General features: G+C 41.5%; 1 protein-coding gene across 2 annotated transcripts in view; it reads left to right on the forward strand.

The window, feature by feature from the left end:
• LOC142578948 (structural maintenance of chromosomes protein 3-like) overlaps positions 1–16,406 on the forward strand; it is a 100,437-nt gene that overhangs the window by 41,298 nt on the left and 42,733 nt on the right. For both annotated transcript variants that reach the window (XM_075688682.1, XM_075688681.1), the window contains exons 5-13: positions 470–549; positions 2,464–2,542; positions 2,619–2,851; positions 6,914–6,974; positions 8,215–8,295; positions 8,610–8,896; positions 11,844–11,988; positions 12,741–12,809; positions 13,680–13,783. In XM_075688682.1, the coding sequence (XP_075544797.1) occupies positions 470–549; positions 2,464–2,542; positions 2,619–2,851; positions 6,914–6,974; positions 8,215–8,295; positions 8,610–8,896; positions 11,844–11,988; positions 12,741–12,809; positions 13,680–13,783 (1,139 nt within the window). The remainder of the gene's footprint in view (positions 1–469; positions 550–2,463; positions 2,543–2,618; positions 2,852–6,913; positions 6,975–8,214; positions 8,296–8,609; positions 8,897–11,843; positions 11,989–12,740; positions 12,810–13,679; positions 13,784–16,406) is intronic.

Genomic DNA, 16,406 nt, shown 5'->3' on the forward strand with positions numbered 1-16,406 from the left:
GGGGGTTTTCCCAGGAGACATACATAGTAAAAGCTTTTGAAAAAAAAATGTGAGGAGACTGAGGCAATGCCACGTGGCATTGACTTGCACACGGGCAGAAGGTAGGCAACTGTGTGTGTAAGCGGATGGTGTTCGCAGGAAGTCGGAGTGTGTTTGTGGGACAGCAGATGTTGCAACTTGCATAGGAAGTAGGTTTATGGTAAGTTCGCGAGAAAGTGGCCTCGCCAAAGTGAGCCGCGTGCGGTGCGGTGTAACGGGACGTAGAGATCTCAGGATCCTGCCGGACTATAATTGTTTCTGTCAAAGCAAAAGAGATCACGTAAGTGCATGAAACCCTGTGATACAGGTACTGCTTGACAATAAATTTGTTCATCTGTTGTCATTAATACAATGGCCATAGTTCTCTGGAACATCATGTTTGAGCTTTAACACTTCAGCTGATACATTATATTGCTTGCCTTGATTTCAGAGTAATAAAGATGTTGTGACTGTGACAAGAACAATCGGTTCATCTTCTACGACACTGAGGCTTGGAACTACCACAATTGGGTGAGAGTCTTGACCTTTTTCTTTCACATCCTTTTAAAGTGAATAGCTGCTAATGGCTTAGGTCTAAGAGTTTTGTGTTTTCTATACGGGCTGTGCACCCAATTTCATCACTTGAACTTGAGCTATATTTTTTGCAGTTTCATTTCATTTCCCTTTCCTTTATTCCTTGTCATTGGCTTGGAGACTGCCAGACTGCTGTTATTGAAAGGACCAGTCACATAGCATGACAGGCTATAAGAAGGATGAAAAAATGGATTGTTACAGAACACTATGCCCCTTGGGTCTTCCTCATGAAAGGGTCTCCAGCATTCTCCAGAACAAAGCTTCTCCAGCCGCACATAAGTCTCCCATAAGTTGCCAGAGATAGCTGCAACAACCTATTTTTACACTGAACTGGAAACTGGAACTGATGGATAAACTGTGGAAATGAATGTGGTGATGTAAAGCAGCGCATTCATAACTAGTCAACAGTGTGACATGTCAACAATTGTTTCAGAAAGTTAAGCAATTATGGCAGCACAAAAAGAGCACAGGTCTCAAAAAAGAAACCTGAATGTAAAGAATACATGCAGTGGAGATCTCACTACCTCTCACTGCACTGTGTCATGGTGAAACAGGTAATCGTAGGTAAGCAATTAGCTAAAAAAGAAAAAAATAGAAGCAGTGTAGTACTTAGATGTTTCACTATTCATGATTTGCGGCTCCTCAGGGTTGGTCACAGGTGTTTTAAAGGGGTGTGTGACGGTGGACTTTCTACACTGCTACGGCATGTGGGTTTGTTCGGACACCAAGTGGGCCCTTGTCCTTTCAAGAGCAGCCATTTGTGTAAAGTGAGCAGTAGCTTTAATGTTACTATAGAACCCTGTATATGTTTCAGGAAGAGTTGCTCATATGGAGGAATGCACACAGAAAAAAACGAGGTAGATGAAAAGAGTGTAAACTATTAACTTGGCTTATTTGTATTGTATCTGCATGTATAGGCAGTGTTCACAGGCGACAAAAAGAAAAGGGAGAAAATGAGGAGGAGAGAGCAAATCAAGCCTGCCAAATGTCAACACAAGTTGCACAGGAAATTGTGTTCAGCGTGATAGAAGGCAACAGAAGTATCACTTGCACAGTCATTGCACTTTTCCTTGATGTGAAAAGCTTCTAAAAGCTCATGGGCTATTTTATTTTTGCTTCTGCCTAGTATCTTAATTTTGTTAAGCAGTGGTCTACATCCTTTACATGAAATGCAATAAGTGGGCAAGTGTGCTTCTTCTCTTTTCCTAACTGGCAATGCATGCTTCCCTGCGTGTTCAACAAAATTCAACTGTTCAACAAAATTAAGATTCTAGGCAGAAGCAAGAATAAAATAGCCCGTAAGCTTTTAGAAGCTTTTCACATCATGGAAAAGGGTGATGACTGCATAAGTGATACTTCTGTTGCCGTATATATCACGCTGAACACAATTTCCTGTGCAGCTTATGTTGACATGAGGCAGGCTTGATTTGCCCTCTCCTCCTCATTTTCCCCCTTAATTTCTTTGCCACGTGTGAACACTGCCTATATATGCAGATTCGACAGAAATAAACCCAGTTGATAGTTTACACTCTTTTCGTCTACCTCGTTTTTTTTCCTGTGTGCGTTCTTTCTTACGCGCAACTCTTCCTAAAACATAGCCATGCACCAACTCGCCCAGCAAAAAGTTAAATCAGAACCCTGTAACAGCATTAAATGTGGCAGTGCCTTGGTGCGGAAATTTTAGCTCAGTGGTTAAAGTTAGCATGCTAAGATTTCCAGTTTCCACATTTCCCTGCATTCTCAGTGTGCTGATGATTATTTCAAATTTGAGACTCTATTTGTAGTAGATTGAGATAAGAGTTTCGAGGAGTCGTAGACATCAAGTGTTTTTTTTTTTTTTTTATGTTTCAGGAAGAAAGAATTTATTAGCTACCTTCACTCAGCTGGCTTCTCATCTGACAACATGTTTCACGTCATCAGACAGGGCCAGGTAGGCTTTCCACTGTTCTTTCTGAGATTTGGTGCAGGCCAAAAACCTGGTGATGGTATTACCACAAACATTCTAGGTTCAAGATATCCTGCGCATGTCATCCCTGGAGCGCCTGCGCATGTTGCAGCGCTTTGCTGGCTGGGATGCACTCACTAAACTGGAAAAGTTCTGGGAGGAATCCACAGACACAGATGACTTTGATCGACAGCACATCGCCAAGGTCACTGAAGAGTGCCGAAGGAAACTGCAGTTGGATGAGCAGTATGCGAAAGAAGCAAAGGAATACAAGGCACTGGAGCTTGAGATCAGGTGGATGTCTTACTGGTGCATGCCTGTCTATGCAAGCAGCTTTGAAAGGCCCTGTGATACCTCTTAAACAGCTCCTCACCAGGCCCTATTGCAAATTTTGGTTACACCCTGGCAGTTGTAAGGTACCATGCCGTCTAGGGAGTGTTCTACTGAAATAATTTTTCAAGTTGTGTCGTTATCAGAGGAGATAGAAGAAATTGAACTGTTTTGTTATGTCATGCCACCAAGAGGTGAGAGACACTCTTCCCCTTTGCCTCGATTAATGTCTGCCAGGGGCGTTCCTTCCCTGCTTTCTCCCTTAGTGGAGCTGAGGGACCACGTCACGTTCATGTGATAAGCCCTGCCTCCACATTTTTTTCCCCTACCTATATTGATTTGCAGGGCATTTTTGGCAGCAGCATTGCACATTTCGCATAGGATGATTAAACGAAATCTTGGGCCATGGCTGGCGACGTTACAAGCCGTGTTTCTTGGGTAGAACCATTTCTGCATGTAAACTTCACTCTTTCACTTGAAATGTGGCTCCCTCGGAAAGAAGAACAACACAGGATATTCTGTTCAAAATTTTGAACATTTTCGCAGCACACAGCCATTTTATACTTTGCTGACACGGTCATCACCATTTGGTCAACGCGCTGTGCTTGTTTTTTTGTAATGCTCAAACCTGGTGAGGGGACCTTTAATTAATGGGGGTTTGAAAATTGTTCGGTGTTAAAGGAGTCCTAAACACCCTTTGACATTTGCTTATATATTCCGAACGGATGTGTATATTGCATAGAGAATGCCATAATCATAATTTCCAGTGAATGTGCTAGTGCTACACTTCGTGGGAGCATCACAAGGTCAAAAAACAATCCTGTACTCCTCTCCTGGCTTTTACGGTGCCTCCATTGTGAGCCGTGATATCAACAGGGTGCTCCAGGTGATGTCACAATGGGTAAAAGCTAGCGATTGTTCCGTCATCGAAGGATAACAGTGCCAACATGACAATAGCCAAGCGTGTGTTCCGAGAATGGAGCAGGGTTCAGTTATTGTGCATCACTGAACCTCCTATAAACCTTCCGTTCAGTTAGCTTCATGCGGAGTGTGCCTAGGGGCAGACAATAAAGGAGCCTTTCTTCTGGTGTGCAGATGCAATTGCCTGTAGCTTTCGCTGTACTGTGTAGAGTTTGTGAGTGTATGCGGCAAGGGGGAGAGATCGCACGCAAGTGGGGAGAGTAGCAAAGCAGAGCTAGAAACAGTGGCGGCCATGGTTTCGCTCATCAAATGCCTGTAACTTTGCTATTACTACACCATTTTAAAACATTCTTGCAGCTATGTGTTCATAGTAGACTAGTACACATCAGCCACTATGTAACTAATTTTCAAGCTGAGGGTGGTTAGGGGCACTTAAAGGAGTACTGATGCATGTACTCACAGGTTATTATAAAAACTCTGCTGCACGCATTTTGCACGTAAAAGAATGAAACTTAGCAAGTATGATGATTTGGAAGCAAGATATTTTCACTTTATACTTAAGTTGGTCTCGACATGCGTTACCTGGCATTATCAACATTATCATGGTGTTATAACACCAAGCAAAATTTGCTTGGTGTTGTAATGTAATGTAGCAATAAGGCTAGTTACGATAATGTTTCTCACAAAAAGAATTTCGAGTGCAGCGCACATTTCTTATGCCTACACTTCCTTGTGGCAGCCATAGCGTTTGCAAGAACAGAGCAAGTCAGTGTATCATGGCGCCATGATGCACTCTCGTCCCAGGTACTAAAACAGATTCTGGTTTGCAGAAACAAGTATTATAGCGAATTACTTACGGTGCTTTGATATTTGCCAGTAACCTATTCTATGGTTCGGAAGGCTTGGACCTTCCTTTTAACGCAAAAGAATGAGTCGAAAGTGTAACGTCAGTGCTGCTTTAAAGAGCTCGTCACATTACAAATCTTCTCCAACAGAAAGTTTGTTGAATGTGTCACTCATGAGCAGATTTATATTTTGCAATCGAACACTGCCTCTGCCATGCCTTCATGGCTTTCCTCCTCCTTTTGTCATTCCTACTGTTCTCATAACCTGCGCTGAAATGCTGACACAAAGTGATACCCACATTGCTCCTCCTATAATCACACCAAGATCTGGTATTGCAGTGGGTTTGGAGGTCTGTTTTTTTGAGCTGCTTGATCTTAGAAACTACAGTATTCACACACTGTTCTTCACTACTCGATAGTGCCATTACTCAGTCAGTTATTGCTTTAACAGCCAGACCTAGCACCTCATAATGAAATCCTGAGATATTCACCCAGCAACAGCCGTAGAGAATGTCCGCTTTCCAGAAGCACTGGTATTCATAACAGATGGAAGAATTAACTGGTCAGCAGCCAAAATAAGCAAGAGACATTTAGAGCGTTAGTGAAAAAATTTCGAGTACACTTAAGCTTCACCTTTAAGAGTGGAACGCGATAGCATTCATAGATCCCTGACTGTTCTTCACGCTTCCTGGCAACTGCAGCGTATGTAAACGTAATGTTTATCGGGAAACACTGGTGGCGGACACTATACATGAAGGCGAGCTTTCTGGTAGAAATGCGGCCTCTTGTGTGGGCCGATCTCCTGGTACTGTATTGCACTTTTAATATTTCAGTCTGAGATCTAACATAACAGGTATGTGCTGTTATTGTTCTTTTTGCATGACATTTGTTTGTCGGCAGTCATTTTCAAGATTGCGAGGGATAACTTTGTAAAGAATGAAAGACAAGGTGTGAGCAACTTTGGTGATTAAACAATAGTCGGGTATGTGTGCTTCAATATGATTGTTTCCAAAAGGGCTGTCGACGCTGGACGCCAGACGCCAGATTTTCTACGACAGGGCCCTTCATGCTATCACATTACAAGAAAAGCAGACAGGCCGATAGAGCCAGGGTCATTACAGGTATAGGTAACTGTACAATGTATAGATAGATGTTTTAATTAAGAGAGAGAAAGATCAGAGAGAGTTAGGCAAAATGCTAGAATGCAATAGATGTAATAGAACCTGATCAGCTCTAGCAGGCTACGTGACCATTTGTCGCCACCCCATTTCGAAGGGAAGGCCAGTAGAGATCATCATCATCATGAGTTTCCTTTATGACAGGCACTTCTGGAGGCCCTGCCTTGTCATGATGTGTAAAAATATTTAGCCAATAAATGTTATGCTCATTGGAGTGTCACGATATTCATGAGAATGGTGGGGCTTTCAAGAAAGAGAGATAAAATATATTTTAGTAAAGGGGGAGCTAACTTGGGCGTCCTCTAGCACAAGTTAGCTATGCGGCATAAGCTTGCTACTCTACACAGGGGAATTGACAACGAAAAAGCACAATGAAAGATATAATGCAAGTTGAAGATAAAACACATAACACAAGTTCAAGATAAGTGTAAACAGCCATTTGATTGAAATTATAGGGCTTATAAGGACAGTATCGTGTGGCAGAATAATGCTTGGCACAGGTATCTGTGAAAGCGCTGTGCAACAATTAGGCGTGTTTATTTACCGCATCCAGAAAGTGTTGCTTGTCCCTTTAAGAAACCATTCTGCATGCACTTCAAATGTAAGATGCCAGAGAGGTTTTTAAACTTGTTGATGAAGGAAGGCAAGTAACCTTATCCGTCCATGCTGGTAATAGCACCTTGCAGCTCAGTACCGCATGCTATCCAGCAAACACACCCATTATATTATTCTCTCGCCATCTCCTAATCTGTCCTGGCATCAAAAGCCAAATAGCTCAGCTGGTATTCACCAGATGATTGTCCCATTCCCACCTGTAAAAACTAAAAACAAACAAGAGAATGTGCCAGCTGGCATTTTCACAACAGTCCACTTCAAGCGGTCAGTTATTTTTCACCTGAAGTCAGTGGCCAGTCTTGGTGAGCACAATATCTTCACTCTTGGTGAGCACAATTTGTGTACACAGTACCTGATGGGGATATGATTGGTGAAAAGTTGGAGAAGGTTCCACCTGTACAGTATTTGGCAGGTGTAGTGGTGCTTTGAAGCAATATTTAGTGCTTACTTCTTGTTTCTCCCTCTAGAACTGTAAATGGAATTTTCCTGGAAAGGGAGGCTGCTGCACTCAAGACAAAGCTGGAGCAAGTAAGAGAGCAATCAATTAAATGTGGCAGTGATGTATTTGTGCTTCAGTGCTTCGACAACCACACATGTACCTCATTCTGAATGATAGCATGCTGCGCTACAGCAGACTTAGGTGACTGGTAGGAAACAATACACGCATGTCCCAGTTTTGCCATAGATTTGGTGAATGATGATGCGAGTTAGAACAAGATATATTAAAAGAGAAACAAAATGTTTGAAAGGGTAAAAAATAATGGGCTTTTAGTTCTTACAAGAGATATCAGATTTTCCAGTAGGTGTACAAGTAAAAAATTTCTAAAGGTGTATATACTGCAATGTATACATACCTTGAATTAATAGTTTAGTGCAGTGTGTATACAGGTTACTTAAATGAAGACCCTTCGTGCTTGCAAAATAATAAAGAATTGTGTGCAATTTGGTTGTTCTTGCTACCTGAAGTTCCTCGCAGAAATGAATGAACACTGTACTGCCGCTGTGTGCCATATGATATACAGATGTGCAGAATTCTGCACAGAATTCATATTATGTAAGAAGCAAGCACTCGCTGAAGGCAAGGAGAGCATGAAGGAATTAACATATTTTATTTATGGGAAGAAATTCATTTAATTCATTTATTCTACTTTCTCCTTTTTTTTCGATATTGAAAAGGGGAATAGAAAACACGGCATGCAAACAGTGGGGTACGAACCCACAACCTCTACATGATGCCTTCGATGCAGTGTTAGCTGATAGCCAAGTTATGGCAACACATCTTTTCAAAGTGTATCAGTTCCCCTGCACTTTTCATCACTTGAAGGGCAGTTGGCTTCCCTAGTAATTTGCTTTTAAAGCTCTAATTTTCCTTGTTCCTTTGGCCAGAAGTACACAGTTTGCTGGAAGGTATTAAATATAATTTGTTTTCGTTTGTGTACACTTAATGAGGTTGAAAAGGAGGGATATACTGTGAGAGTCCACCTAGGCGACTGTCCATTTAGGCCACTGCTGACTGGTTAGAGCTGTATGAGTGAAGAGACACCTGCAGCCAGTCTCCTCTTCACTCATACAGGTCCAGCCAGTCAGCGCAGGACAAAATGAACAGTCAAATAGGTGGCTGGCCTCTTACAGAATACTTCCCTAGAAGAAGCATGTAGGGCCTGCCAGGTTATGTACAAGTAGTTTTTGTGTGCTGCTTATATGCGTAAAAATGTGCAGTGATGTGTGACAGGTGACCTGGAGGCTAACATTTCCTTTACTCTCCCAGATTGAATCCAGCATTGAAAAAATAGCGCCTCAACACAACCTTGCCAAGCGAAATTACGTGCACATCTGTGACGCACTCGAGGTGAGAGCTCAAAGGACAGCTAGTTGAACAGAGAATGCCTTTTCATGCACTTTTGTGTCATTTTTTCATTTATACAAAAAAGCATTGCTTTAAAGTAACAACAACGATCAAGATGCACAAAGTAAACTTGGAGCAAGACTTCCACTTTCAATGTGTGTACATGAATCAATGCATGCGTTTGTGCACAATTGCAATTCTATCGTAAACCCATCACTACCCTTCGGCCATGGGCCCAGACAGTTCTTGTAATTAAAGTGTGCTCTTTCTGCTCGATAAAACTGAACTGATAGCTCATACACACTCGCCACTTTCAGGTGAAGCAGCGCGAGCTCAGGCGGCTCAAGGAGGACGCACAGGAACGAGTGGGCAGGCTGGAGGACCTCAAGGAGGAGCTGTGCAGGGCTACAACAGGCATGGTCAGGGAGAGCCTGCAAGAGAAGCAGCTCGAAGAAGAGATTGGCACCGTTGAGAGGGCACAGCACGAGTTGGCAATGCGCCTGAGCGCTGCTGAGCATGCAGTGCAAGAAACAACTGTGAAGCTTGCTAATACCGTGCAAGCATTGCGCAAGCTCGAGAGAAAAGAGGATGATCTGGAGACCAGGTACACTTGTTTAACGACGGCACTTTGGCTGGCTCCTATTGCACTCTGACTTCTATCACAATGATATGGAGCCCGCTGCAAGTCGGATCTAAAAGAAAGCGTGCCTGAGCCAAACACTCAGTCACTCTCTCGGAAGATGGTAGGAGAAACAAGTTGATGTTGCTTCTCTTAAATGAACATGAATGGAAACGAATGTCTTTATGCACAAGCATAATTCTGTCATCATGGCAGACACCATGCCAACAGCAGGATTTGCAGCAGCCTGGAGCTGCATCAGATATCAGATGCTCTGTCAGGTTAAAGGTTAGAACACATCCAAGTGCTCTATGCTGGCATGTGGTGCTCTGAACAAATACAGGTGAATGTAGTCTGAGAATTCTACTTTGACTAGCTGAATAATGTAAAGCATACCACGACAGCACTCTAGAGTGCTTGAAAGTGACCAGTGGAATCTACCACTGCAAGTTCTCTGGAAATTCACGCTGTGGAGTAGCAATGCTGACTGTTGTAGTTTTCAGTCAAGTGGAAATTCTAGTAAGCGAAAAGGCTCATGAAGATAATTTTTGAACTACTATATTTGTTAACAGAAAAGCACAAATGGCATCAATGGTAAAATACAAAAGACTGAAAAACTCTACAAGTCATTAAACAAAAGTGACATGCACAAATTCACCTAAATTAAGTGGATCCAATTACTCTGATCTGCTGTCCAGAGCCCCATTCTGTTTAGCATGGAGCTCCACATTTTGCTGATTTGAATCTTGCATCTACTACCTAAAGTTTACTTGCTTAAATAGAAGCCATTGGGACATGCAAAGGTGGTTTGAAACGTTAATTGCTCAAATTAAAAGAGCTATTCAACACACATGGGTGCCTCTTATTTTTTAATTATAATGCTGGTCAGATAAATGGACATCCATACAATTGCAGCCACCCATATATAGTGTAATTTTTGCATTGCACATCTGGTTAGACAAGTTTGGAATGAATTGCCCTCTTCCAAACTGAAAGATCGCTGTCACTTCCCCAGTGAAAATTCGTATAGACATTTGTATTAGTCTAATAAATTCTTGTATTTGACGTATAAGATAGAAGTTTATATTAGTCTAGAACAATCCTTCATTAGTTTTCTATCAGTCCAGAAGCATTTGCATTGGTTACCATATTAGTATACACACTCCATCTCACAAATCATTTGCAGCATTGTGGAAGCTGCAGGACTCCTTAGCCAACAGGAAGGCTGAATGCCCTTCGAGATGTGTTCATCTGCACAATATTGTCTGCTCAGCAGCTGCTTAATTTGCAATTGATGATGTGCGTGCATGAAGGTCTTAACATGTCACGCATTGCTGTAATGTATCGTGTACCAAGCAAAAACAAAACTCTGTAATCCTGCCACTAAGACATTTATGCCCAAAGCTGTATTCAATCACTGCACAAGGATATTTCCTGTGTGCACCTTGTACCTTCAGCAATGATGCAGACGACTTGTGAAATGGAGTATAGTTCATTTGTATGAGTGCCTAAACAGTGTGACGACGCTTCTTGATAGACTAATAGAAATATGTACTAGGTCCACTGTCAGTTTCCAAGACTGTTACAGATAAAGCTTTCTGGCATTGTAAGTTGTAGTAACAGACTAAGGTCATGCATATTTGTGCTGGAACTGGCACTGTAATTGGAACTAAATTCCAGTTGGTCCCAACAGAATCCAATTGGAAGTTACTGTTTGAGCAATGCCCTTGAAATAACAAATTAGATAATGGTAATAGAGTAGTTATAATGTGAGTTCTCTTCAAAGATATCTTTGTAGTTTAGTATGATCAGTCAAGAACAGCATTTAGATTTTTTGTCCATTATAAAATCAGCCTAAAACTTTACTTATTTCTCTTGAACCACTGGCACTACTTAGTAACCCAAATCGTACCTATATATATATATATATATATATATATATATATATCATGTGAGGGATTGCATATACTGAAACAATGGAAAAGTCATTGAAGTGAATTGCCATTCTGTGTTTGTGCATGAGTATAAGCTACACAAATTTAGTGTCAAATGTTTATTGGTCTCTAGGCTATCCAAACTAACTTTTTATTGAATTGGGCTACTGGTTTTTTCCTATTAGAGCTTCTTAGATTAATAAGCTATTAGTTGCCAGTAACTTTGCAGACTATTAGTCTTTTTATTGCAATTTTTGCTAGGGTTGTTACACTGAAACATGGTGACAATGCTAAGGAAGACTCAACACACACAATATGCACAGAAAGGACGCTGGACGTCAACTGGCTTTAGTACACAAATGATTGCAGGCATGAAAGGCCCACATTTGCAGCTGAATTAAAGATAACATGACACACAAGTTGAATCGCCCATCATGCCCATGCTGATAGGTCAAGCATCCTCTTCTTCAAGTAATCAGTTTTACTTGAGATGCCAATAGAATATTTACATAATCAGTTATCGGCTTCTTGTATGCAAAGAGCTTCGTATATTAATCAAGAAGCCAATAACTGCATAAAGACACCAGATACCTTGGATCAGCATCCCCAATAAAGAAATTGATTACTTGAAGAAGGGGATGGGCAATTTCAGCGGTGTGTCATGTAATCTCAAATGCTGCTATGAATGTGAGCCTTTCATACCTGTAATCATCTGTGCATTAGAACCAGTCGATCGTCACTGTTGTGTCTTCCTTAGTGCTGTGTAATCATGTTTTATAATGCCAGTAACCAACTTGCCAAGTTTTCAGCAACAGAAGGGTAACCTAATTGATAAATTCGACCAGCAGGACTGCCCCACATAGTGTCTTTAACCTTCATGTTTGCTGCTGATGTATGTTACGCACTTTCGTTCGAGCTAATGTAATGTCCCTTCAAAAGTTCAATACCAACTGCTTAAGCTGATGTCATTTTTATTTTTCATTTACCAACTTTACCAGGATGGCAAAGTTGGCTGACGAGAAGAACTCGGTTATGCAGCGTGTATTCCACAGCCATTGTTTTCGCACGACTCAGGAGCGTAATATTTGGATTGAAGGGGAGCTTCGAAAGCTTGAATCTGCTGTGCAAGAAATTCAGCAACAGGCAAGTATTGCTGCATTCTGTTGCTAGTGAATCACAAGTGTGAAACACGAATCTACTTATATGATAAGTGAACCATTCACCACTGCTTGTTCTTGATCTGTGCACACATTGTTGCACACAGAGTGATTCACAGCAAAATGCTGTTTTCTCACCCATTCCTGTGCAATGTTGTGTAATCACTTGCGAAACACGTACCCAATCCTATGCGATCATACCCAATCCTGTATGATCATGGGGAGCCAGATACATTTTGAATACATATCAGCAGCGTAAAGCTACAAGATTATGGCAAATAATTTTGCTGGCAGGATATGTGTACTTGTACGCTGACATACTCCAACCATGTGTACCGCTGCAGGCAGTGCACTTTGATTATCCCAAATGCTGTAATTCAAAGATTATGCACAAATTTTACACAAAGAAGAATTTAATTGGAGTGGATATCTATCAACTGTTCAAAGTTCCAGGTGTGCGATAGTTGTAATGAATATACTTTAAGGATGTTTGACTAGCTACATTTCTCTGTAATCAAAAATAAACCTTCAATTGCTGTATATACTGAAATAGGTGTGAGACAACAGTAATTACTCCAACAATGCTTTGTTAACAACACTTTAGAGTAGAGTGGCCAGGACATTCCTCTTTCCCCTGGACAGTGCAGTTATGGAAAGTGTTCTCGCTGTCTTGTCATTGCTAATTGCATTCTTGCCAACTTCCTTTGCTTGGGATGTCACACACCGAACTGCCCATAGTGTGAACAGCTGCAGTCAGAGCTTCAAACTAGCAATGCTGAAAGGAACCGCTGCATATCTGAGGAAGAGGTAAGTTTTGCATGTGACTGTTTTGATGGCATAGATGGCAATAATTTCTGCATGTTCACTCCGATGGCTCGATAATCTTTTTTTTTTTTTTTGAAGGATGCACCTGTTTTTTGCTTGTCTCTTTGGCTATGCAGTATGTTTTAGTGACTGACCACAGTAGATGTGCTTTGGCATGAGATTATTTGTAGGTGCTTGACCTATTCCTGTGGCATGGTGTTTTTTCAGCAGCATGCAACTCCTCACTGCACGCAAAAGTGCTTCATGTAGGCATGAAATTGTGCTGGTTGGTTTAGGTTCATGTGGTGAATGGAACCAACAATGGGACAAAAGAAACAAACAGGACATGCGTGATATCAGCCAACAATTTTATTTATAAGTGTCATAGTAAATATAACGAAAGAACACAGCATACTTCAAGGAACACAGAAAGAGGCAATCTAGTAATGTGAAAAGTGCTACACAGTATGAGTCAATTGCTCAGCAAACAGGTGAAAGAAACAGTTGCAGATGGTAACCCATAAGAATTGTACCACCAAAGGTCAATCACTAAACAAATGTAACAAATGAGCAAATATAGAAATCAACAAAAAAGCTTTGTAACACATTACCATAAAGAGGACAACTGAAAGCAGGAGTGTACGAAGTGAGTGACATCAAAAATTGCGCGTGTCAAAAGAAGCTAACAGTACAGCTTGCAGCAGTTCTGAATAAAATGATTAGTTGATGCATGTTCAGCTCTTGCTGTCCTGTCTATTCCTCTTGTCTGTCATGTATGCTGTTTGTAGTGTTGAAAACTGTGTCTCACTGAGTGAGTTGTGCTATTGTCTGATGTTTGGCTGGTTTTTGGCGCAATCCTGCCCCGCCAAGCAGCAGGTCCAAGCAGAGTTGGCTTCCTTGCGGCAGCTTGACGGAAGCATGAAGGCTGAGCTTATGAAGCTGCAGAAGCAGAGCTATGCAGCCATCAACGAACACACGTGAGGCCATTGCATGGCAGCACATTTGTTGATGTTTCTTTGCGCTGCTGCCGCTGTTCACAACCTTTTCAGTGTCTCAGTGGCTATAGTGGTCTGCTGCCAAGTAAAATTAGGTCTGCATGGTTGAATTCTGACTGCATTTTGGAAGGCAAAATGCAAAAATACCTGTGTACTTAGACCTTGAAGCACGACAGAGAACATCAGGGGTTCAAAGTTGACCTCACCATCCAATGTGCAGCATAGGCACATTAAGCCCTGTCAATTATTATTAATTACTGTACAAAATGGAACCAGCTGGTGATCAATTAAGTGCAGAGTATCGCTGTTATATAATAATGTTGTCTCTGTATTTTTTGTCTTTTCTGTGTGTCGGGTGTTAACCTATTCTCTTGGCACATTATAGCTGAAACTCTGTGCTGGCATCTTTGCAGCACTTGTTCCTAAGCTAGTTCCTTTCAGTGTCACTGACGTAGTGGTACATTTTTACCTTTCTGTCCTGCCATGTAACTGACGTCAGATAGGAATGCGACACCAATGCCATGAGAGCATTTACTATTATCGATGTCAATCTTGCCCTTCTGCATAACGAAAAATAAACCGTTATGTTCGTTTTATAATATCTAAAAACAAGAAGCTGACTCTGCAGGTGCGTCACCACCAAAAAGACTCAACACTGAAAGAGTTAATGCAGCCACAAACCTGCCTCGTATGTCCATGTAAAAAATTATCTCTTCAATTAATTTAATCATGGGTGCGGTCTGTGTCCTTTCCACTGCTTGTGATCTTCTCATTCATGCTACTTAATTGTGACTAATGATGTGTCTCACTGCATGTGTTCATGGTACTATAATCAAAAACAAGGCAGCATGAATGCTAGCTACCTGTATCAATGTTAGGTCAACCTGAACTATAATATGCTATTAACGTATTTACTCAATTCGAACATGCAGTATTAAAGTGACGCTTTCTTTGCGAACCCTCCTGGACTTTTTCGACTGCGACTGCTGGGTGCTGCTGTCTTGACAAAGAGCTGATACATAAAAAAAATGTTTAATTACATGCGTTATGCCAGGATCCAACCTTGGTCCCCCAGCCCAGCAGCCTGTTGCTCTAATCATTAGGCCACAATGGCTTGTGTACTTCTTTCGTGCCAGTGCCAACTGGGTCTTTGAGATGATTGCCATGTGTATCACACTGCATAGCATGGGTACATGGGAGTATGTGCATGTGTGAGTTTTCTTTACACCTAAGACACAGGAATGAAATGAGCAGTGGCGTAGCCAGACTTCTTTTTTCTTCATTTTTTTTAGGGGTGCATCGTTTTGGCCCAGGATGGAGAGGGTGGGGATTGAGTGGGAGCCTGCACAGACCGCATACTAACACAAAAATTTCAGGGAGGTGGGGGGTGCACGTGCCCGGTGTGCTCAACTCCCCCCCTCCTTGCCTATGCCACTGAAATCGAGCCAGCTTATAGCATTTTATTAACCGCTTCACAAGATATGCATTGGATCTGCATAGTTTCTTTTCTGGAAAAATTTGAAAAGATATTACATGCGTGTTAGAATCGATATGAAACCAAAGCTGCAATAAATGTTGTTGAAATCCCACCTTCCAATGTCAAAGGCCGTGCTTTATGATACTGAGAGTACCTGGAGCTACTGTGAGCACCAGTAGTTTGTGATCATTGGACATCACCTATGGCTGGTGTCCAAATCGCATCTCCAGCACCTCAAAGTTTAAAATTTTATTTTTTCAAGTGAGAACAAACTTCTATTTCTCTTTTTTACCATGAAAATTTAGTGAGGGAACAATCAAGGATATTGAATTTTGCACTTTTTCAAGTATAGAAATTGGGGTGCGCAGTACAATCAAGGGCGCATAGAATCAAACAAATATGGTACGCCTTCTTACCAGAAACATTGTGTGAAGTAGGTGTTGTTCTTCCAACATTTTTCAGCTGTAATAACAAAATTTGGCGTTGACCAAATGTTGGCCTGTACAATGCGAATGTCTTTGTCAAAGTGATAGAATCACCAATAAAGCGTCAGTTTGATGGCTGTTGGCCATTACATTTTTTGTGGTACTTATGCAGAGTGCACCAATCCTGGCCTCTGCTCGCTAATGGACAAACAAAGCAGTGCTGCCATTGCACATGGCACATTTTAGGTATTCATTTGCCTAACCACCAGCAGCATTTAGACAAGTGCCTAATTTTATAGCGCCACGCACAGTACACACCCAGCAGTCAAAAGGTTTTGCTGTAACCATTCTAATAATAATTTCTAACATTCACTCAATCCACAGTTCGCAATGTTGTTAAGAACAGCATATTAAGCTAATTCTCACAGAAATAAAGCCCCTTCTTCTATCTTCAAAACTTGCATAAGGAGACACTACACTCTGAGTGACGATCTAAGAATTCAGTACAAGCTCCACCCATAAAACTGCTCTGCCTCCGCGCCATGAGCCATAGTTCCCAATTGGAACGCAATCCATCATAGCACTTCATCATCTTTCACTTTGCATTTCGGCACAGCACTTCAACGTCATTCAAGAGGTCTTTTTTTTTTTCATGACTACTTGATGTGTTACAACTACAACTAGAGAACTAAGGTTATGTCAA

Source organism: Dermacentor variabilis, chromosome 4 (genome assembly GCF_050947875.1).
Source record: "Dermacentor variabilis isolate Ectoservices chromosome 4, ASM5094787v1, whole genome shotgun sequence".
In the NCBI taxonomy this organism is placed as follows: Eukaryota; Metazoa; Arthropoda; class Arachnida; order Ixodida; family Ixodidae; genus Dermacentor; species Dermacentor variabilis.